Source organism: Stegostoma tigrinum, chromosome 6 (genome assembly GCF_030684315.1).
Source record: "Stegostoma tigrinum isolate sSteTig4 chromosome 6, sSteTig4.hap1, whole genome shotgun sequence".
In the NCBI taxonomy this organism is placed as follows: Eukaryota; Metazoa; Chordata; class Chondrichthyes; order Orectolobiformes; family Stegostomatidae; genus Stegostoma; species Stegostoma tigrinum.
This window is the reverse complement of record NC_081359.1, coordinates 97,871,177-97,895,083: the sequence shown is the minus strand read 5'-3', so window position 1 is coordinate 97,895,083 and position 23,907 is coordinate 97,871,177. Positions and strand designations below refer to the sequence as shown.

General features: G+C 39.0%; 1 protein-coding gene across 2 annotated transcripts in view; it reads left to right on the top strand.

Moving 5' to 3' along the window:
• Positions 1-23,907, top strand: part of tubgcp5 (tubulin gamma complex component 5) — a 63,048-nt gene that overhangs the window by 26,466 nt on the left and 12,675 nt on the right. For both annotated transcript variants that reach the window (XM_048532392.1, XM_048532393.2), the window contains 7 exons: positions 2,473-2,719; positions 3,771-3,973; positions 5,873-5,988; positions 9,309-9,583; positions 14,879-15,083; positions 19,580-19,768; positions 21,684-21,866. In XM_048532392.1, coding sequence (XP_048388349.1) covers positions 2,473-2,719; positions 3,771-3,973; positions 5,873-5,988; positions 9,309-9,583; positions 14,879-15,083; positions 19,580-19,768; positions 21,684-21,866 — 1,418 coding nt within the window. The remainder of the gene's footprint in view (positions 1-2,472; positions 2,720-3,770; positions 3,974-5,872; positions 5,989-9,308; positions 9,584-14,878; positions 15,084-19,579; positions 19,769-21,683; positions 21,867-23,907) is intronic.

Below are 23,907 nucleotides of genomic sequence, written 5' to 3'. Positions count from 1 at the left end.
CCCTCATTCAGTTGTAGGCTGACGCTTGAGTGGAATGTCCTGAGCGAAAGCTGTTCTGTTTGAAGGGCAGGTAAAATATTAAATTGAGGCTGTATTTACTCAGATGGACTTAAAAAAAACAGCGAAGTTTTCTGTGGTGCCTTGGGCATTATTTATCTCTCAGTGAGAGTCAAAGTCACTTAAACAAACAATTTTGGTCATTTTCACATTGCTTTTTGTGGTAACTATCTGTATGCAAATCGGTGGTTCCATTTCCACAGTGCAAAAATTAATATACTTCAAAATATTTCTTTGGCCATAAGGCCCTTTGAAATGATGAGTGAGGCATTATCTAAATGCAAAGCCATCTTTATATCCAAATGTGATTATTTTGCTCAAATAAAAGCAAACTTCTGTACAAGCTGGAAATCTGAAATCAAAGCAGAAAGTGGTGGAGATAGTCAACAGGTCTGGGGACAGAGAAACAGAGTCAATGTTTCAGGTCTGGTGTGACTCTGTTTCTCCATAAATATGCTGTCAGACCGGCATTGTTTCTTTACCACTTCCTGTTTTCATCCCCATGATGTCATTGTTCCTTACGCCATGTCAACAGCTGATAGGCCAACCATGATAGTTGTTTCCTTGTTTTGGAATCTTTCAGTGAGTGATGAGAGAATTGATTTTTCAGTTTTGCCATTTAACCACTATGTCTACATTTCCAATCCTCTTTATGTTGACTGTGGCAACAAAATAACAAGCCAGCCTTAATTCAGCCTGACAAAAGCTCTAATCTAGAACAGTTCTCAAGTTCTCAGAAAGAAAATTTGCTTTGAAAAGTTAACTTTATCAACCACTTTCCATAAACTTAAGCAGTTGGACGATCTTAAGTTGTAATTGCCACCCAAGACACACTCACCTGTCATTGCTGGTCTCAGGGACTAAATGGTTCCTGGTCAGACAGCATCCCGATTTTTAAAATTCTTATCTGACTTTCCAGATCTCTCCCAGGCCTTGCACTTCCTCATTGCTGTACTGTCCTCCAGGCCCACAGCCCTAAAGATATCTGACCTCCGTTCAGTCTGGTCCCTTGAACATCCCCAATTGTAATCAATCCACCATTGAGAGCTCCACATTCAGCTACCCTAGCCCATTGCATTAGAATACTATGACGCCAATTCTCCAACTCTGCACCTCATTTTTCTCTTTTAAGAACCTACTGACTCGACCAAGCTTTTTATTACGGTAAAGGCACGATACAAATATAACTTCCTGTAATCGTTGTTGCTCTTCCAGTCATAAATATCAGAGTCCACCACTATATTGAAGAATAAACTCAAACTTTGTCATATTTGTCTATATGATTAAGTGAGTGTCTAATTTTATAATGTTTGCATTTTCAATGCCTCATCATGTCAATGCATCTCCAAAGCTTTTGAAATGCAGTGAATTATAAGGTAAATGTCCTGTGTGAACCATTTAGACTTAGTATCTTATTATTTTTGCATTTATTGAAGAGTGAAGAACAAATGCTATTATTTGGTGGAAATGCATTCTAACATGTTATTAATTCATTCATAGGATGTAACTTCGTTGGGTCAGCATTTAAGGCCTTTCCCTAAGTGCCCTTGAGAAAGTAGTGGTGAGCTATATTCTTAAACCGCTGCAGTCCCCTTTACTATAGGGACTCCAAAATTACTGTTAGGAAGGAAATTCCAGGATTTTAACACAGCAACACCAAAGAGTTAAAGATATTAGGACTAACATTCGTTTATTTAGTTGACAGTCAACTCCAAAATACAAAGTCCAATCAACTCCATCATATTTCTGGTTTCATTTCTCATTTGCTGTAGTTTAATTTTGTTACCCTACGGATTTTGGATAACTGGGTATCGATGTATAATGATGTGTAACGATGTATTGTGTGTCGGTAGTAGCCTCCTGGAAATTGTTTGTTTAACCTTGTGGGATTGAAAGAAATATTCCAGCATTTTGCTGATGTCTGAGGCTTTTTGTGTTGATTTTGTCTCCCTTCCAATTACTTTTAATTGACCAGGCATGATCTTGTCAAAAAGCAGAGCAAGTTCAAGGAGAAAATGGCCTACTACTCCATATTCATTTGTTTGTATCTGGTTACCCCCATCTAATAGATTGACGGAACAATTTTTATGTTTTTGTGTCTTTGTGTTGGTAGGATGTTTTCACTATAATATGTACTTTCTCTGGTTACATTAATCTTCTGTTTACTTATGACAACAGATAATTGCTTAATTTTGAGATTTTTCTGAATACGTATTTGTTCCAATAGCTCAAGTTGCCTAAGCGTTCATTTAGCCAAATAGATGGAGTGGTGGAAGTCTGCTTAAATATGATATTCCTGTCTTGAGTTTGCTGCTGATGCATTAGCAAATTGAAACTGTGATCGGCAGGTATGGTGGTTGAGGTTATGTACTTCCTCCAGTCAGTGGTCTGAACTATTTTCCTTTTTTTTTGTAGAGTTGCCTGAGAGCAGTATTGGAGCAGATAGCAGCATATGGGCAAGTTGTGTTCAGACTGCAAAAATTCATGGATGAGGTTATTGGACACAGCTCTGAAAGTATCTCAGTTGGAACCTTAACTGCTTCTAAAAAGTTTAATGAACCCCCTTTTCGGACATACCAGTCTTTTGTGTGGGCCCTGCATAAATACTTTCTAAGCTTCAAGGAGGAACTTGTCAACATTGAAAAGTGTATGATAACTAAAGGTATTTGGTGTGTTGACATTCTGTTAAGACTTCCTCTGTCTAATTTCTTTTTTACGAATTTATGTTGTTACATTATTATCCTAACATATTCTGAGCATTTTTGTGAAAGGCACAATAATCGTGTATATGGGATTTTGTTTCTGTTTTGTAACGCACTTGTATCAGAATTGAAAGGACTGTCGGAGATGACAACACTGGAGATGTCGGAGCTCAACAAACATTCCTCAGTAGAGACTCAAGAGCAGGAAAAATGTTAGACCAATTGTGCTTTATTGTATAAAAACGTGACTGATTTCCCACAATCTAATGTAAGCATCAGCTGTCTTGCTTTGGTGGGTGACAATTTACACTCACACTACAATGTGCAAGTTGCACAGATCCAGGAAATTAAATTTCCGTAATGTCAAATTCTATGTGTGAATTTTGGCAGTGGTTTTCTGATGACTCCAGTATTGTTGATGCTGTTTTACACACAGCTACAAAATTTAACAACCAATTTCTTTTCCTTTCCACACAACGCTTTGACACTTCTGTGTTATTTCATTTGGCAAACAAGTATTATGAGGGAGAACAAGGATGCTAGGTGTTCTGGGACTGCACATCTTACCAGTCTAGCTAATATTAAGGAGGTTGAAAATAGAAAAATTGTAGTTCAATTTTTGGACTTGTGGCATTTCTACATTTTCCTGTGTAAGGGAGCTGACTAAATGATTGCTTTATCAATGAAGATTTCAGCATGGTTATTCAATAGTGCTCTGTGGCAAGTTGCTTATGCATGCACTGCCTGGGCTGTGCATAATGCTTTCATACATGTGTCTATCAGTCATTTGTGTCTGGTACAAAAATGCATCACTAATATCGCTTAGTGTTGAGTATTAACATATCGGGGTGTCCAAATCTTTTTCTGCAGATTATTTGTGTTTTGTAGTAAATACTGCAAGTAAGTATTCATTTCTTGCTTGGTTGGGTTTGGTTTACTAACTTCAATAACTAAAAGTTTCTACAATATTTCCTTACATTTGTTACTGACAACTTTTTTTTAAATTTTAAGATGAGACAGTGACCCTGGCTGCAGTACTTGAGAAACTGGCTCCTCGATTGTCTCAACTTAAGATACTTCACAAAGTATTCAGTACAGGAATAGCAGAGGTTCCACCTGACACTCCAAATGTAATCAGGGCATCTCACCTCTTGAATACTCTGTATAAAGCTATTATTGAGTATGACAGTGTGGGAGAAGCTTCTGAGCAGACAGTGAGTACATCTTTTATATATCAATGCTAAGAATCAAATTTCTGTGTGTAGGACTGACGTATTGAGTGAAAATCTATTTTCTGCTATTTCTATTGAAAGGCTAAATGTTTGCATAATTGTGTTTGTGTCCTTTTTTAAAAGTGTTTCACTCATTAAGTAGCTGGGGTTAGAGCATGGTTTTTACAGCACATCTACAAGTTGATTTTCTTTGCTATGTGGTTAGTTTCTGTGCAGTCCCCATCTAAGTTGCAAAACGTGAATGGCTGCACAAAAGAATTTAAAGGCCCTACACACTTAAATGACTTGGACAGTACTACAAAGAAGTGTATTTGCTATACTGTTAATGAGCTAATGCAGCAGATTATCTGAATTACCTTTCCCCATGCACAGAATTGCATTTCCAAAAGACTTCAAGTGATGAAAAGATGGTGATTTAGTGCATCACTTGGCTCACTTCTTTTTTCCTGCCTGCCCCCTCACTTCTGATAAGGAATCCTTTGTACCACCTTAACATCAGGAAACTTGTTTTGCTAATTTGCGTGGCATCTTATTTATAATGAGGATGTTGTCTTTGTGAAAAATTGCAACAAAATAACAATGAGATGATTTCTAAGCTTCCCTTCCTAAACCTTTCTGCCTCTTCACCCCTCTCTGCCTATAAAACATTTCTTAACACTTGCCCTTTGATTAACATTTTGGTTTCATGTTCCAGTATCTCTTTATACGACTCGGTGCCTGCTCCTGTGAAGAACTTTGGGATATCTTATGACATTAAAAATCGTAAGGGTCATGGCATGTGATTATGAAACTGGCAGAGGGCTGACCTTTTGTTCTGGTAACATGACCTGGGAATTTGAATTCAATAAATAAAACCTGGATTTGAAAGCTAGTCTCCTTAATAATGATCATGATAATATTATTGTAAAATGAATATCCTTTTAGGGAAGGAAGTCTGTCATCCTTGTCTTGTCTGCCTTAGATGTGACTCGAGACCCATATCAACATGGCTAGCTATTGACTACTCTGTGAAATTGCCTCGCAAGCGAGTCAGTTTAAAGATGGGCAACAAATGCTGGTCTTGCCAGAAAACCCCCACATTCCACAAGAGAACACAATACATGTATTTTAACAGTTCAGTTTATTAAATTAATTCAAAACTTTGTTTATGGTCAGATAAAAGCAAAATATTGTGCATGTTAGAGAACTGAAATTAAAACAGAAAATGCTTGCAAAGCTGAACATGTCTGGAAGCATCTATATTGAAAGAGACAGTTAACATTGTGTCTGACACGACCGTTCTTCTGAATTTATCAGTTCTGAAGAAGTCTGATCAGATTCAACACGAACTCTTTTCTTGCCACAGGTCCTGCAGCAGTTCCTGATTTATTTCACTGTGTGTGACTATTTTTAACATGTTTCATTTTGTTTTGTAATGTTAATAATGTTACAAATAAAAATGTTAACGTAAGGTTACACAAACACACGTTGATGAAATTTAATGCTCTAGAGTGGTCAGGTAACTTGTGAGATGTACACCGGTTTATCGGTACATTTCAGTTTCAGTTGAGGCATTAGTGAACAGTAGCAAATTTAAACTTAAGATTGAATTAGTAATGCCGCCTCATGGGCAGTTACAAGGGTTTAATGTTGAGTGATTTTTGGCAGGAAGACTGATGTGTTCTGTTGTTTATTAGACAGAAATGCTGGAAAAGATGGTGATATGAAATGGTGTCATTGAGTGGTAAAAATCTTCATAAGATACCTTGGCCAAGTGACTGGGGGGAAAAAGAAGGTTGAATTCCATTTTGATGGGAATAGAGTGATGGCCATGATAATTAATTGTGAGGCTGACAGTTTGTACTTTCCGATTAAAGTATCTTTATTTCCCTCTCTCTACAGGTATCACTTCTCTTTTCTCTATGGGTAGAAACTGTAAGGCCATATCTAGAAATTGTGGATGAGTGGATAGTACATGGAAATTTATCTGACCCTGCGAAAGAATTCATTATTCAAAGGTGGTATACTGTCAAAAGTATGAATTGCTTTTGATTACTTGACTGTTCTTAAGATGCTTTGTGATATGTTGCTAGTGAAGGTGAATGGCTTAGCTTTGTAGACTAATAATTATGCTATCAAGTGTGCTACTAAATTAAATGGGAATTTTGATTAGTTCCCAGTCAGTGCTGAGCTGGCTAATCTCAGTGCTAGGGGGAACTGCAGATGCTGGAGAATTCAAGATAACAAAGTGTGAATCTGGATGAACACAGCAGGCCAAGCAGCATCTCAGGAGCACAAAAGCTGATGTTTCAGGCCTAGACCCTTCATCAGAAAAGACGTCAACTTTTGTGCTCCTATGATCCTGCTGTGTTCATCCAGCTCCAAACTTTATCTCATAGCTAATCTCGGTATCCATATTTGTATAAGGGAAGGGAAAAGTCTGTTTTAAAAAAATTGTCGAGCAGACCTGTAATGGTAAAATAGTGTATCTCAATACGGGTAGATGATGAAATTGCTACATTTTTCTCCGCAAAATGGTTTAGAACAGAAAAGTCTTCCAGAATTTGTGCTTCTGGTCGTTGCCTGGTAAACTTTATTAGAAGTATATGCGGATATCAGCTGAAGATAACGTTGGGTCTTACTATGAGTATCACACAGTTGAATAGTTGACAGAACTCATGCTTTTAAATTAGCCTGTTAGGAACCTTTGCATCTTGGTAATGACTCCAGCAAGAAATTGATTCTGTATTAGGTTGATGTAAATTGCCCCTACTCCAGTTTATAGCTTTCAGATAGCTGTTTCTTTTGATAGCTTGGTGAGTAGTTGCATCAATTGATCAAGGAGACCTTCTCATGAACATACAAAATAGGAGCAGAAGTAGACTATTCAGCCCCTCAAGCCTGCCGCACTATTCAATAAGATCATGGCTGTACTGGTTGTGTTTCCAATTCTTAATTCCCATTTACTCCAATAATCCTCGATTACCTTGCCTCATAAGAATTTATCCACCTCTGCATTCAAGATATTCAATGACACTGCCTTCTGTGGCAGAGTGTTTCAAATTCACAACTCTGAGAGAAAAATATTTGGACAGCCCTTAATTTTGCAACAGTTGCCTCTAGTTCTGGACTCACCCACAAGAGAAAATATCTTTTACATGTTCACCTTGTCAAGATAATTCAACATCTTGTTCATTTCCGCCATGTCACCCCTCACTCTTCTAAGATCCAGTCCCAGCCTGTCCAACATACCTCAAGACAGCCTGCTCTTTCTCGGATTACTCTTGGACTCCAGGATCCACCATTGATTGATGTAGTGGCAGTGAAGAGGATTTGGGTGGTGAAACATATTTTATCAGAATTGACACCTCTGATCATTTTTCATTACATTGTTTCCTCTGCCACACCTTTATCTGAAAAGTGAATTTATCCGGTCCATTGCAGGCCAACCAGCATCAGAGGAACAGGGAAGATGATGTTTCAGGTCAGGACCTTTCTTCAGAAATGGGGGAGGGGTAGGAGGCTCTGAAATAAATAGACAGAGGAGGGGTGGGGCTGGGGAAGGTAGGTGGGGTGGTGATAGGTGAGCGCAGGTAGGCAATGGTGGAGGTTGATCAGTGAGGCGGGGGGTGCGGATAGGTGGGAGAGAAGACGAACAGGTCAAGGAGGCAGGGTTGAGAGGGAGGGTTGGATTATGGTATGAGATTGGGGATGGGGAGATTTTGAAACTGGTAAAGTCTACATTGAGACCATCAGGTTGTAGGCTCCCAAGGTGGAATATGAGGTTCTCCTCCAGTTTCTGGATACTGGAGGAGTATCCCATGACTAACCCTCCCACTCAACCCCGCCTCCTTGACCCGTCCGCCTTCTCTCCCATTTATCCGCTCCTCCCACCTCACTGACCAACCCCCACCATTGCCTACCTGCACTCACCTATCGCCATCCCTGCCTCCTTGACCTGTCCGTCTTCTCTCCCACCTTTCCGCTCCTCCCACCTCACCATTGCCTCCCTGAACTCACCTATCACCACCCCAGCTACTTTCCCCAGCCCCACCCCTCCTCTCTATTTATTTCAGAGCCCCCTACCCCTCCCTCATATCTGAAGAAAGGTCCTGACTTGAAATGCAGCTTTCCTCTTCCTCTGATGCTTGTTGGTTTGCTGTGTTCCTCCAGCTCTACATTGAGTTATCTCAGACTCCAGCATCGGCAGCTCTTCTTATCTCTAATTTATCAGGTCCAAACAAGTTTTTGATAACTCCTTCAACTGAATTGTTGTCAAATCATTCATTGACGACTTATTGTGATTGAGACTTACATAATATCTATTTGGCCAAGATATTGGAAGGTGACTGTCTATTCGCAAATTACATTTCAGCCAGGATTCGATAGTTTCACAATGTATCTAGATGATTTGAATTTAAACACTGTGTTGAAATTGGTTTGTGATAGGCAGGCATAAACGTAGAGAGATTGGCAGACATTGAAGATTGTAAAAGACATAGACTGGACAGTAGACTGACGGATAAGGTAATGTACTTTGAAAAGAAAAGTGAGGATTTGAAAATGGATTGGAAAGAAGTTGAAAGGAATAATAGCATCATGATTGTCAAATTTCTGGTATCAGCCTGATTAATTTCTATTGGCTGCCTCCAATGCTAGAATATCTTGCTTAGGATAAGAGACCGAAAATTGTTCACAGTATTTTAGATGTGGGCTGACACATGACTCGACAGCTTTAGCAAAACCGCCCTACTTTTATACTCCATTCCCTTTGAAATGATGACTAATATTCCATTTCCCTTGCCTGTCACCCACTGAATTTGGATGCTAGGATTTTGTGATTTATCGATGAGAACTCCAAAACATCTCTGTTCTGTAGCTTTCTGCAGTTCATTTTCTATTTAAATAATACTAAGCATTACATTAATTTTGGGTAAGCCAGATTTGCTGGATTTAACAGCTTATTGTTTTCTGTAATTTTTGTAGTTCTAAATTAAAGTCATCTGAAGCATTGAGAATGCAATTGCAGTTATTGGCATTTGACCAGTGTGTCAATTCTTGCTGGGAAATTACATATTAAGTAGTGCTACGGCCAATTACAGAATGTTGAATGAAAGATGATGGCAATATAATGAGCGATAAATAGATGGGGGCAGGATTATTGCCTGTTATTATTTGACAGATTGGGTAGGCAACAGGATTCAAATAATATTGCAGGAGATTTTAAGTATTTATACTAATTACAAATATAAAGAGCCAGTTCAGCACTGGAGCTATGCCTGTAAAACACTAAGTCAGTGATTTTCTACTTTATTCATGTTGTTGTTTTGTGTGCTAGGAACAAGGATGTCCCAGTGAATCACCGGGATTTCTGGCATTCTACATGTACATTATACAGCATATCTGAAAAAACTGGAATTGATGAAAATGTAGGTGACGGTGCAGGCAGCAGTTGCAGCTTGGATCAGGAAAATTCCAGTAAACAGCACACAATGGTCTCCTTTCTGAAACCAGTGCTAAAGCAAATTATTATGGCTGGCAAATCAATGCAGCTGCTTCAGAATTTGGAAAGCAAAGACAACCCAGGCCATCCAGTGCAAAACACTCACCGAGGTAAAGAAAATAACTGTATTGATGTAATAGTGATCCTGTGAATAAATTTTTTGCCTAGGTTTCATTTACAATCATTTCAGAATTTCAGTTAACCATTTGGAGAACTTATGAAATTCAACTTTTTAAATAATGCTACATATTACATTAACCAATATTGTAATGTTGCCTCTTAAAAAATGTTACTGCAATTGAAATCACACATGGTTACTGCATAGATTTTGGCTGTGAATCTCTGCATTCTGACATAATCTGTTGGGCAGCAATTGATCAATGTACAGAAACAATTTACCTTCTAAACTCTGTATAATAAGCAAAATCTATCTTGTGCTTGACCCAAAATTGGGTGGTTTAAAATTAGGGTTAAGATCAAGGAAAATGCACCAACTTCTAAAAATGTTTTCCACAGGATGTTTGACAGCATTCTACAGCCAACGAGGTACTTTTGAAGTGCAGTCACTTCTGTCAGAGCTGAGTGTGTTAACATTGAATCACGCCTGATGCATAAAATTATCAGAACCTCAACCTCGCCTTGACGTATTTGATACTGTTTCTGCTTTTAAAAATGATGCAGTTCCTGCACGGAGTATCAGGGGAAATTGAAATTACTGTAGTGGCCTGTCATTAATAATTTGTTTCTTTAATAATACAAGTTGTTCTTCTCTTTCCAAATTAGATTAATTAGAATCCTATTCACAAATACAATGTATTGTGTACTCCTAAGCATTAATTTCTTCTCTTGTTGTCCATTAATAACACTTCAAGAATAAGTTACAATTCTTTAAACAGACCTTCACATCTCAGTTTTGATTTTCACTCCTCCTTAGCTGCTTCCCTCATGACAAATAACACTTACTAACGATTCTGTAGTAGGAGGTTGTTACTGTGAATAGTGCACAGAGCTATCTAAATTTTATGCTTTTTTTGCTGTCTGTTGCAGCACAGGGCAGTACTAATTAGAATGCTAGCCATCAGCAGTTTTGTTCTTATTGTCTGATCATGCATCACTTAAATCCTTTGTTAGCTGCTAAGTACCATCCCTTGCACAGTATACAGTAAAAAATGCCTTTTGCCCCTGTTGCACAAGACAAAAATTGAAATGTTTAAAAATATTATTAGCATAAAGCTTCACAGTTGAGATTAGCCTTATACTTTGGTGATCTGTTAATTGGATCACACACATACCATTGCTTGGGTCTGCATTACTGCAGCAAAATAATATTTGTCTTTGATTAGGGAGATATTTAGTTCAAGTAACACTTCAAACCATGGCGAGAGGATGCAAGACACTGTCTACTGGGTTACCATTCCAGCAGTGTACTTCTGTCTGATAGGAATGGAATGCTCCACCATTTGTAGTCTCAGAGAACTGGAGATCAGATCTATAATTAATCTAGTATCTATAATTAATATCAGCAATTTATTTGATGTGTGGCTAATTTTCAGTCCTAGCTTTATATCCTGAAGGCAAGTTGGTAATCTGCTACTCTGCTTAAAAACAGTTTATAAATTATTAAGATAATAAAATGTGAGGCTGGATGAACACAGCAGGCCAAGCAGCATCTCAAGAGCACAAAAGCTGACGTTATTAATTTGTGATTTATTATTCTGGATACTTCTGTTAAAAACTGCACCACGAAAACGTGAAAACATCCAATGATTCCCCTGTTCATGGTTTCATGTATTAACTTAGCATTATAAATCTAAAGTTGAGGTCTGAGTATAAAGTCTGCCACTTTTGAAGACTGAAGTAAGATTTTATGCAACAAGAGCTTCATTCCTACTTAAAAGCAAGTAAAAATGGGTTTGTATTCATCTTCTTGATGATGGACTCTTAAGGTTTAAACAGTTGGGATCCATTCATTTGAGTGATCAAAGGCAGAAGAGCCATTGTAACCTCAAATAAAAAGTTAAAAATGGTCACAGTGCCCAATGTGCCCAGTTCAATGCTGAACCAATGGGTCAGGCAATTCAGTGAAAGTGATGGCCTAGTGATATCATCGCTAGACTATTAATCCAGATAATCCCAGGCAATGTTCTGGGGACCCGAGTTCAAATCCTGCCATGGCAGATTGTGGAATTTGAATTCAGTTTTAAAAATGTGGAATTAAGAATTTTCTGATGACCACAAAATCATTGCCAATTGTCAGAAAAACCCTTCTAGTCCACTTATGTCTTCAGGGAAAGAAATCTGCTATTCACACCTGGTCTGTCCTATGTGTGACTCCAGAACCACAGCATTGTGGTTGTCCTCTAAAATAGCCTCGCAAGCCATGTACCAATCACTACAAAGTCTCAAAGAAATGAAACCAGATGAATCACCTGGCATCGACCTCGACATCCCCAGAAAAGACTTCAAAAACAGCCCTGTCAATCCTGCAACATCCTCCTCACTAATATCTGGGAGCTAGTTCCAAAACTGGGAGAGCTGTCTCACGGACTAGTCAAGCAACAGCCTGACATAGTCATACTCACCGAATTATAGCTTGCAGACAATGTCCCAGCCACCACCATTACCATCCCTGAATGTCCTGCCCCACTGGCAGGACAGACCCAGCAGAGGTGGTGGCAGAGTAGTATACAGTCAGGACGGAGTAGCCCTGAGAGACCTCAGCATTGACTCTGGACCTCATGAAGTCTCATGGCTACAGGTTAAACATGGCCAACAAAACCACCTGCTGATTACCACATACTGTCCTCCCTCGGTTGATGAATTGGTACTCCTCCATGTTAAATAACACTTGAAAGAAGCACTGAAGATGGCAAGAGCACAAAATATGCTCTGGCTGGGGGGATTTCAATGTCTAGTACTACAAATCGAGCTGGCTGGGTCCTAGAGGACATAGCTGATAGACTAGATCTGTGGAAGGTAGTGAGAGAACCTAGAAGAGGAAAAAACATTTGTGACCTCATCCTTACCAACCTGCAACCTGTAGATGCAGCTATTTGTGACAGTATCAGTAGGAGTGACCACCACACAGTCCTTGTGTAGACGAAGTCCCACCTTCACATTTGAGAATAACCTCCATTGTGTTGTGCGGCCCTATCACTGTGTTAAATGAGATAGACTTCAAACAGATCTAGAAAATCAACACTGGGCGTCTATGAGGCGCTGTGAGCCATCAACAGCAGCAGAATTTATCCAGCAAAATCTGTAACATCGTGGCCTAGCATACCCCCCACACAACCATTACCATCAAGCCAGGGGATTAACCCTAGTTCAATGGAGAGTGCAGGAAGACATGGAGCAACACCAAGCATACCTGAAGATGAGGTGTCAACCTGGTGAAGCCATCAAACAGGACTACTTGCAAGCCAAAAAGCAGAAACAGCAAGTGATAGACAGATCTAAGCAATCCCACAACTAACGGATCAGATCACAACTCTGCAGACCTGCTACATCCAGTTGTGAATTGTGGTGCCCGATTAAACAACTGACTGGAGGAGAAGTCTCCACAAATATCTCAATCCACAATGATGGAAGAGCCCAGTACATCGTTGCCAAAGGTAACGCTGCAGCATTTGCAGTCAACTTCAGCCAGAAGTGCCAAGTTTATGATCCATCTCGGCCTCCTCCAGCAGCCCCCAGCATTACAGATACCAGTCAGCCAATTCGATTCACTCTACGTGATATTAAGCAACAGTTGGACGCATTGGATTCTGCAAAGGTTATGGGCCTTGACAACATTCTGGCAATAGTACTGAAGACTTGTCCTCCAGAACTTGCCATGCCTTGAGCCAAGCTCTTCCAGTACACCTCATGAGCCCCCAAAGCCTGTCACCATATACAAGGCATAAGTCAGAAGTGTGATGGAATACTCTCCACTTGCCTTGATGATGCAGCTCCACAACACTCAAGAGGCTTGACACCATCCAGGAGAAAGCAGTCCCCTTGATTGGCACTACATCCACACCCTTCACCACTAATGCTCAGTAGCAGCAGTGTGTACTGTCTACAAGATACACTGCAGAAATTCACCGAAGATCCTCAGCAGCTTCCAAACCCATGACCACTTCCATCCAGAAAGACAAGGGCAGCAGATTCATGGGAATACCGCCACCTTCATGTTGCCCTTCGAGCCCCTTGTCATACTGACTTGGAAATAATAATATTGTCGTCCCTTCACTGTCGCTGGGTCAAAATCCTGGAATTCCTTCTTTCACAGCATTGTGGGTCAGCCTACAGCATATGGACTGTAGTGGTTCAAAAAGGCAGCTCACCACCACCTTCTCAAGGGCAACTAAGGATGGACAATAAATGCTGGCCAGCCAGCGACAACCACACCCCACAAATGAATAAATAAAAATAATTCACTTCATTTTTTATAGGCTTTGAAGTGGCAATTTAAGGACCAAGCGAAAGAACTAGATGCCACCAATGTGCCTGTTCCCTTTTTGTCTATAAAATCTCCCTCTCTGTCTTTTAAATTGGTGGCCAACTTTCCAAATAAAGTTTATAAAGATGGAAAATATTGAAACTGTAGACATTTTTAGCATATGTGCTTGGGCTAATTTTGGACTTGCAAATTCATCCTGAGTTAATTATTAACATTAACTTGTTGGGGCAGGTAGGAGTTAAAAATAAAAACCAGGAGATGCTCCAACAACTTGCCCACTTTTTAATGGAGGCTGGTGACTGACTCACTTTCGGGGTCTCTCACTGAAATATTTTTTAAAAGGCTGCGTGTCTTCATTTTAATTTCAGTTTTATTTTTATCAATTATTGTCTTGAATTCCCAACTCTTTTGAATCCTGGACAATAAAAGGAGGAAAAGCAGGATTGGACTGATGAGAGAAGTGATTTTATTGCATTGCTTGCACATAGATGAACCAGGAGTTCTGCCCCAGCCCACCAAGCTTATCTTTTCAATCACACCACAACAGAACCCACACCATAGGCCAATTCTTCCTTCATGTTTGATGCCACACTTACCTGCTGCAAACTCAGAATGACATTACTCCACTAAACACTTGCCACGTCTAACAATATAAGGCTCCAATTATCCATAAAATATCTCATACAACCCTAGTAATAATTTCTGACTTGCCTAACATCTCTTGTTGACTGTTTCTAATCTAGCTGGCAGTCAGCCAGGTAATATGTTCAAAAAGATTTAATACTACCCCTGCCATTAAATTCTCTAGAACCCACGAGAAGTCCATTCTTCTGCATTTTCCAGCCTTCCTCTATGTTCCTAGCAGCACTAAGATGTAGATCTATTGCACCAAAACTCTGAATTGTTTTTCTTCATAAAGGCTGATCATTTGACATTGTTATTATTCTGGATTTGACTACAGATGCAGAAAGAAAGAGCTTATATGCACTATTCCTTGAGTCACTTCAGTCCTGTCTTCGGTACAGAGAGGAGACTGAGTCCTGTGAACATACTGTTCCGGAGCAACAAGCAACTAAAGAAAGCCTGATAAAAGTGCAGTCTATAGTGGCTCGGCATCTTGAACTCGAAGATATTCATGATCCTTTATTAGCTATAAATTTTGCAAGGTGACTGAAATGAAATGAAAATATGTTCAGTTTTTATAATATTACTGAGTACTAGTGTAGATTTCTGACCACAGACTAATCAAATGTTTTTTGGGATTTTGTTTCAATGAAATGTTATACTTATTGTTTATGGACAATGGTATTCAGGAATGGGACACATTGTGTTTGGGCATTCATTGTGAGCATCAACTCCTCCTAAGTCTGTTGTAGCATAATTGGAACAAGAGTAAAACATCCTCCACTGTGCCTTAGCAGTGCTCCAAAGCCCATCTTCTATTCCGTCACTATAATGTTTAAGAATTTTATTGTTGACAGTTCACAGACCCTTCAGCCCAACTCCTCTGCGGCAACCAGATATCCCAATCTGACCTGGTCCCATTTCCCAGCATATGGCCCATATCCCTCTAAACCTTTCCTACTCGTATACACATCCAGATTCCATTTAAATGTTGTACCTGCCTCTATCACTTCCCCAGGCAGTTTGTTCCATATACACACCACCCTCTGTGTGGAAAAAGTTACCTCTCAGGTCTTTTTTAAATGTTTCCTGTCTCACCTTAAATCTGTGCCCTGTAGTTTTGGATTTCCCCACCCTAGGAAAAAGACCTTTGTGATTTACCCAATACGTGCCCCTCGTGATTTTATAAACCTCGATAAAGTCCCCATTAGCGAGGCGATGACTTAGTGGTATTATCACTGGACTGTTCATCTAGAGACCCACGTTCAAACCCCGCCCTGCCACAGCAGATGATGGAATTTGAATTCAATAGATATCTGGAATTAAGAGGCTAATGATGACAATGAATCCATTATTGATTGTTAGAAAAACCTATCTGGTTCACTAATGTCCTTCAGGGAAGGAAATTGCCATCCTTTGGTTTGGCCTACGTGTGACTGCAGACCCACAACAACGTGGTTGACTTTGAACTGCCCTCTGGGCAATTGGGGATGAGCAATAAATGCTGCTTGGCCAGCAATTCATCCCATGAATGAATTTTAAAAAACCCTCGGCCTGCAATTCTCCAGAGAAAAGCCCCTGCCTAATCAGTCCCTCCCTCACTCAAACTCTCCAGTCCAAGCAACATCCTTAGAAATTTTTTCTGCACTCTCTCAAGTTGAACAATATCCCTTAAAGACAAGGGCAACTGGAATTGTATGCAGTATTCTAGAAATGGCCTCACCAATGTCTTGTAGGGCTACAACATGATATTGCAACTCCTGTACTCAGTGTTCTGACCAATGAAGGCAAGCCTGCCAAATGCCTCCTTCACCACCCTGTCTACTAGTGATTGCACTTTCAAGGAATTATGGACCTACACACCCACATCTACTCCCCTTTGTTCGGCAACAGTCCCCAGGGCCCTACTATTAATTGTATTAATCCTGCCCTGGTTTGCCTTAACAAAAATAAAACCTCAAATTTATCTAAATTAAACTCTATCTGTCACACCTCAGACCATTGGCCCATTTTGTCAATGACCTGTTGTACTCTGAAATATGTTGTGTGTCAGTCACACACAAGCTAGATTTTGGACCATTCCTGGGGTACCATGTGTGATTGCGGGCCCCACATCTTGGATATATTAACCTTGAAGGGAGAGCAGCATGGATTATCATAAGAGAATGATACTTCGACTCCAAAGTTTAAATGGCAAGGAGAGAGCACACAAGTAGGGTTGTAGTCTCTGGAACCCTCCACCACCAGCCTCTGTCTCCTACTGTCAAACCAATTTTGTATCCAGTTGGCAAGCCCTCCCTGAATCCAGTGTGATCTAACATTACTAATTAGTCTACTCCGTGGAACCTTGTCAAATACTTTACTGGAATCCATGTAATCAACATTCTACCACTCTGCCCTCATCAATCTTTTTGGATACATTTTTTCAAAAAACTCAATCAAGTTTGTGAGACATGATTTCCCTCTCACAAAGCCATGCTGACTATCCTTATTCAGTTCTTGCCTCTCTCAATGCATGTAAATCCAATCTTACAGAATCACCTCCAACAACTTACCCACCACCAATGCCAAACTCACTGGTTTATAGTTCCCAGGCTTCTCCTTACAGCCTTTCTTAAATAAAGGCACAACGTTAGCCAACTTTCAGTCCTCCGTCACCTCACTTGTGATTATAGATCATACAGATATCTCTGCTAGGGGCCCCACAATCTATTCTCTAACTTCCTACAATGTCCCGGTATACACTTGATCAGGTCCCCGAGATTTGTCCACCTTTATGTTTTCTAAAACCTCCAGCATTCCCTGTTCTGTATTGGGAACTGTTTTCAAAACATCAATATTTATTTCCCCAGGTTCTGTAAACTCCATTCCTTTTCTCCACAGTAAAAACTGACACAAAATATTCATTTAACAGCCCTCCATTCCTCCTGCAAAGTATGCTAGAAATTTAGAATTCTTTACCACAGATGGCAACCAATTTTAAATCGTTGTTAGTTATAAAATTAAAACTAATAGATTTTTGTTAGCCAAAGGAATAAAAAGATCTAAAGAAGAGGTGTGAATGTAAGGGATTGGTAGCATAATAATAATAATGGACTAATAATCCATGGACCTAGATTAATGTTGCAGAGGCACAAGTTCAAGTGTCACTAAGACAGTCAGAGGAATGTAAATTTACTGATGTCTTTGGACAAGGAAATGTGTTTGTGACTGCAGATCCATGGCAAAGTAGCTGGTTCTTAAATGCTCTAGCAAGCTCCACAGTTTGTAGATAGCTCTTAACCTGCTCAAGGGCAATTAGCAAAGGGAAATTAATGCTGGTCTCGATGGCGATGCTCATGTCCCAATAAAATATTTCATTAAAAATGTAAATAAGATCAGTTATTATCCCACTAAATGGTGGAATAAGCTTAAGGGGCTAAATTGTCTACTGTTTCTATCTTCCCATAACTGAACTGAAGTAGCATAGCAATTTTCCCTTTCAGCATGCCGCACTTTTACACTTTTTTTTGTGCAACTATAAATACATGTTATTTATTCCAGAGCAAGACGTGCATGGTACCTTCCCAGATGCTGTGCTGCCATGTGGCTTAGCTGCTGCGTTGTTCTGTAGTCTTAGTTTTATCAAGCTTCCTTTCTAACCATGGGCACTAGAGATGTTCAACCCACTTATCTGGCTCTGACTTAAGTCTGTGGCCTAGAAGTGAAATCACCTCCTGTTCTGCAACATATAGGTTTTAATGGTGAAAATTTAATGTGAGGAATTGTTGACAGTAAGATCATTTCAGTTTGTATTTTGACTGCTATCAGCAACCTATAGTTAGGGTGAACTTTAAAGGCATTAAAAAGGGCAATGGGTATCTCCTCAGTACTGACTCAGTAAAACAATATCTTTAAAACACTAGTTCTTGGAATCAACTAAGTTGTGCGTAAGTGTTAATTCATTTGCGATAATGCTGATATGAAGTTGATATGAGTACAAATATTAGTATCCACACCTGATTTTTGAACCAATAGTTAGTGAGGTTAAATTTAGAGGGTTTCTTTCAAATCCTTATTGAATTATTGATTTATTGAATTTTCAACTCATTCTGCACAAGCTCTTATATTGACACTTCTGTTGTCAAGGAAGTAACACCAGTAATGTGGGCAACAGTGTTTTTGCAAAATGCAATGTGTAGGTATACTTGAGAGGAAAGGACTGCCAGGCTGGGTCTCCTATCTTTGAAAAAAGAAAGCTTAGAGGCAACGTGACAGAAGTATTTAGAATTTTGAAATGTTTTGGAAGAGTGGAGGCAGATAGTGTTTCCTCTTATTAGAATGATCATAACTAAAGGTTATCAACATAAGATAATTGTCAAGAAGTGCAAAAGGAAATTTGGAGGAAACATATTTACTTAAAATTATCATATGAATGTAGATCTCACTACCACAAGAAGACAGGAAATGATTGAAGTAAATAGCATAGATACATTTGAGGGAGAAAGGAATGGATGGTCACATGGGTCAGATTAGATGAGATAGTAAATAGGTGGCTCAGATAGAGCATCAGTACGACATAGATTGATTGGGATTAGCCTGTTTCGTGCTTTATATCTTAGGTAATACTTGTGTAGTCAAGGATGTGATAAATGAAAATATGTGCAGTGGACGTTGCAGTCTAGAGATGATGTTCCATCAGTATATGAGGTGTTCTCACCCATCATCTGACTTTGATATTACTGCATCTGAGAGATCTTTATAATAACGTTGGCTGATGTTTAGTTTCAATGCTCTGATTTTTCTAATTTTTAAAATGCACAAAACTTTACTTGTGATTTTAGAACCCTTAAAAATAATTAATTTAAGTGTGCTAGCATGATTTAGTTGGAAGCATTTTAACCTCTGAGATGGAAGGTTGTGAGTTCAAATTCCACTCCAGAACTTGAGCATCAATGTCAAACAGTAAAAATGCAAGTTTTTTTTTCAAAATAAAATTGTAATATAGTCATTGACGTACAGAATGTTGGATTAATGACTGGTGATTCAATTCTTTCAGGTTATACATGGAGCAAAGTGATTTCTATGAAAGATTCATCAATGGAGATGTTAACATGGATAGGTCTTCTGAATCAGTGACCTGCCAGACGTTTGAACTTACACTTCGGTCATGTTTGTATCCTCACATTGAGAAACGTTACCTAGAGTGTTGTGGAAAATTAATGCAAACTCTAAAGACAGATTACAAGTAAGGGAAAAGTGAACACATTTGCCTCACTCATAAAGATAAAGCAAACTTTAGCAGTCTGGTATATCGATTTAAGCAAATTGCAGTTTAATTGGATTTTTTGCTAGAAGTTAGGTGAATAAGGTACAACTTTGGAAGTATTTACTGAATAAATCCTTAAATATTCACCACATAGGCTTTGATTTTGAAAAAAGTAGACCTGAAAATGAGTTCTTATACTTAGGTCAGTTTGTTTCATTCTTCCACAAGTTTACAAATGTTTATAATCCAATTTTTGGGAGAGTCTGTTCTTGATCGATCAGAATTCTGTTCTGACCATGCTGGTGTCCTTCACGGTATCAGGTCTCTGCTACTCAACCAGTTTATTATTCCTGTACGAAGAACTTGAGTTGCACCTCCAGAATTCACTAGCATTTGGAGTTGCTTGCTTCAGGGGCAGTTTTTGTCAGTACTCCGTGCTGTGCAGCTAATATGGCAGACATCAAGACGTAAAAGCAGCAATAGCTGTTTGGATCATGGATTCTGCTCTGCCATTCAATGAGATCAGGGCTGATCTGATAATTATCAACTCCACTTTCCTTCCTTTTCCCCAAACCATTAAATTTTATCGGTCTCAGCCTTGAATATACATATTGACCTGACCTCTACATCTGCTGTAGAAAAGAATTGCGAAGAATTACTACCTTCTGAGAGAAGTACCCCTTTCTACTTTCTCTGTTTTAAATGAGCCACCCTTTGTTTTGACGTTATGCACTCTGGACCTATACTGTCCTAAATGGGGAAGCAATCTTTTGATATCGCCCCTGTCAAGTCCCCTGAGAATCCTGCATATTTCAATAAGTCGCCTCTCATTCTTTTTAAGTGCCAATAAGTACATGCCTATCTTACTCAACCTTTCCTCACAAGAAAAGCCTTTCAAATATGGGACCAACCTCGTGAATGTTCCCTGGACAGCCTCCCATGGTATATATGTTTCTTTGCATAAAGGCCTAAAACCTTTCACAGTGTTTTAGTTATGATCTTACTACTGCCTTGTGTAGTTTTGGTGAAGTCTCCATCCTTTTTTATACTCCATTCTCTTGAAATAAAGCCAAAATGTTATTTGCCCCTCTATTACCATTGAACGTGGATGCTGATTCATGGGCTAGGACCCCCAAATTCCTCTATGCTATAGCTTTCTGCAGTCTTTCCACATGTAAATAGTATTTTGTTCTTCTATTCTTTATGCCAATGTGCAGAACCTCACATTTTCCTGCATTATGTTTCATCTGCCAGTTTTGTCCACTTTTGTAACCTCTCCATATCCCTCTGTAGAATTTTGTAACTTACTCACTACTTGCCTTCCCACCTATTTTTACATTATTTTCAAATCTGGTGATTATACATTCAATTCTGTCATCCAAGTCATTAGTATATACTGTGCATAATTGTAATCCAAGCACTGATCCTTATGGCTTTCCATTAGTTACGGGTTACCGTCCTGAAAATATCACTTTTTATTCAAATTCTGTCTTGTATTAGTTGACCAATCCTTCTTCCATGCTTATTAAGTTTCCTTATGTGCCAAACCTTGTTGAATACCTTTTGGAAATCCGAGTATATTATACATACTGGTTCCACTTTATCTACCCTATTTTGCTGTGTGAAAGGCAGATTACCAGCTCATACATTTTTGACCATGTCCTTGAAGTTAGTGAAAGATTCGACAACAAGTGTTTTGCCCTTTTGAATCTTTTCTCTCCTAATATGAGAAAGCAGCTAGTTAAAACTCTAACCCTCTCACCATTTTCGAGTGTCATCTTAATAGGTTTAAATTGAGAATTAACCCACTTTGCCCTAATCAATCCTTTGAACAAATGGGAAAGATGATTTATGTACTTAAATATAATAAATTAATTTCTATTTTTTCCTTTAGACTGGTGGAATATCTTCAAGCTATGAGGAATTTCTTCTTGCTGGAAGCTGGAGAGACCGTGTATGATTTTTATGTAGCTATCTTTGATAAAATGAAGGAGAAAGAATCATGGCAGCGCTTGTCATTTTTAAATGCCCGATTACAAGAGGCTGTGGCACAGCGCTATCCTGAAGATAGTTCTCGGTAGGCTGATGTTAATTTTGTTTCTGGAATGTATTTGTACAAAGATATATGACCAAAACTAGAGTCCATAAGTATAAGATAGTTACAACTAAATCCAATCAAGAATTCAGGAGAAACCTCTTTTGGAGAGTATGATTAGAATGTTTTTATATTCGTTCATGGGATGTGAGTTTTGCTGGCTAGGCCTCCATTTATTGTCCCGCCCTAACTGTCTGGAGGGCAGTTAAAATTCAGTAAGATTATTGTAGGTCTGTATTCACATGTAGGCGAGACCAGGTGAGGATTCTAGTCTGGTGACATTACCACAACACTGTGCCCCCGGAATGAATGTGGAATTTGTGATCATGAAGAATGGTTGAGACAAGCAATGTAGATATGGAGATGCCAGAAAAGCTCATGAGATGGAAAGAAACATGCTGATTGAGAGAGATAAAGAAGGGTAGAATGAAACATATGTTGACCATGAACACTAGGCAGGTACCTGTTGGATCAGTTTCTATGCTGTAAACATAATATATATAAAGAATATAGGAAAACATGAATCAGTAAGATTTCTCTAAGTATATTTTCCTAAGTTACTCAATCAATAACCTGTACTCAACTTTTTCAAATGTCAGTGTTCAAATTTAAGATCCTAACCCTAATCCCTGCAAAAAGATATTGAGAGAATCTCCATTGTACTTGAACCTCACTACTATTTTTATTTATTGTATTGCACATCCCTAATATTCTCTTGAACTGAGAGTTTGCTAAGCCATTTCAGGAGCCAATTACATTGCTTTGAGGCTAGAGTCAAATAGAACCCAAAATTAACACACACAATGCTGGAGAAATTCAGCAGTATGGCAGCATCAGTGAAGGAGAAATAGTCCAGTATGACTTTCTTCAAAAGAAAATCCTGAGCCCAAGGTTAATATTCTGTCACATAGGTTCAAAGCTCATCATGGCAAATGGTGAAAATTGAGTTCAATAAAATATCTGGAATTTTAGAAAAAAACCTAGTCTTATTGCAACCCATGTAATCACTGTAGATTGGAACAAAAACCAAATATGGTTCACTGCCCTTTAGGGAAGGAGGTCTGCCATCTGTAACTTGTCTGGCCTCACCCTCATGTGACTTCAGATCCACAGCATTGTGGTTGATTGTTACCTGCCCTCTGGACAAGGAATGATAAGCAGTAAACACCTACAATATTTCAACATTCTAATCATTTTTTTTAATGACTTTTTTGGTTGCGGGAATTTAGGAATACTTGGATTCCATGGACTGTTTGAGTATTTCTGTTTGTGTTTTCACTGGGATTTATTTTTACACAGTTGTTAACCATACATTCAGCCACCCTTTTACTACTTTTTTGGAAAATGTTCCACATGGTAAGATAGAATTTGCATTTATCCAAAACTTTTGACAAATTCCAACTCATTAAAACAGTGCACTGCCAATCTCAATCAGTAATGTTGCAGAGGTGAATACTGTACTGGTTATTACCCAAGTTCTTTTAAAACAAAAATTGCAAATGAGATGAAGGGCCCGTTAATCTATTCTGAACACCAGTTGAGGGATAATTACTGGGCCTCAGAGAGAGTTCTATGCTCTTTAACTAGCTCTACAGGGTCTGATATGCCCATCTGAACAGATGGAGCCCAGCTTAATTCCTTGTCTGAACAATGACACATCAGCCACTGTAGCACCAATTTGAATAAATTATTCTGCAGTTTAAATGTTGCCAAAAATGCTGTTCTGCTCATCTACCATATCCACTTTGATAAATGACGCTTTCCTGGTTAAATTTATGCAACCCAAATATTGCTTAAAATAAAAACCCTCCTTGGTTTAGGACCTGGCTTCATTGCAAATAATTACTTGCGAGATACCAATGCATTCTAATTGATTAAGCTGTTAAGACAAGCAGGGTTTCCGGAACTGAAGGAAGCCAGGGGTTGGCTTTCCCCTGTAAGGTTTTGAATGGGCGATTTAAACCCCACCCTCCACCCCCCCCCCCCCCCCCCCTACAGACCAACACACACACACACACACACA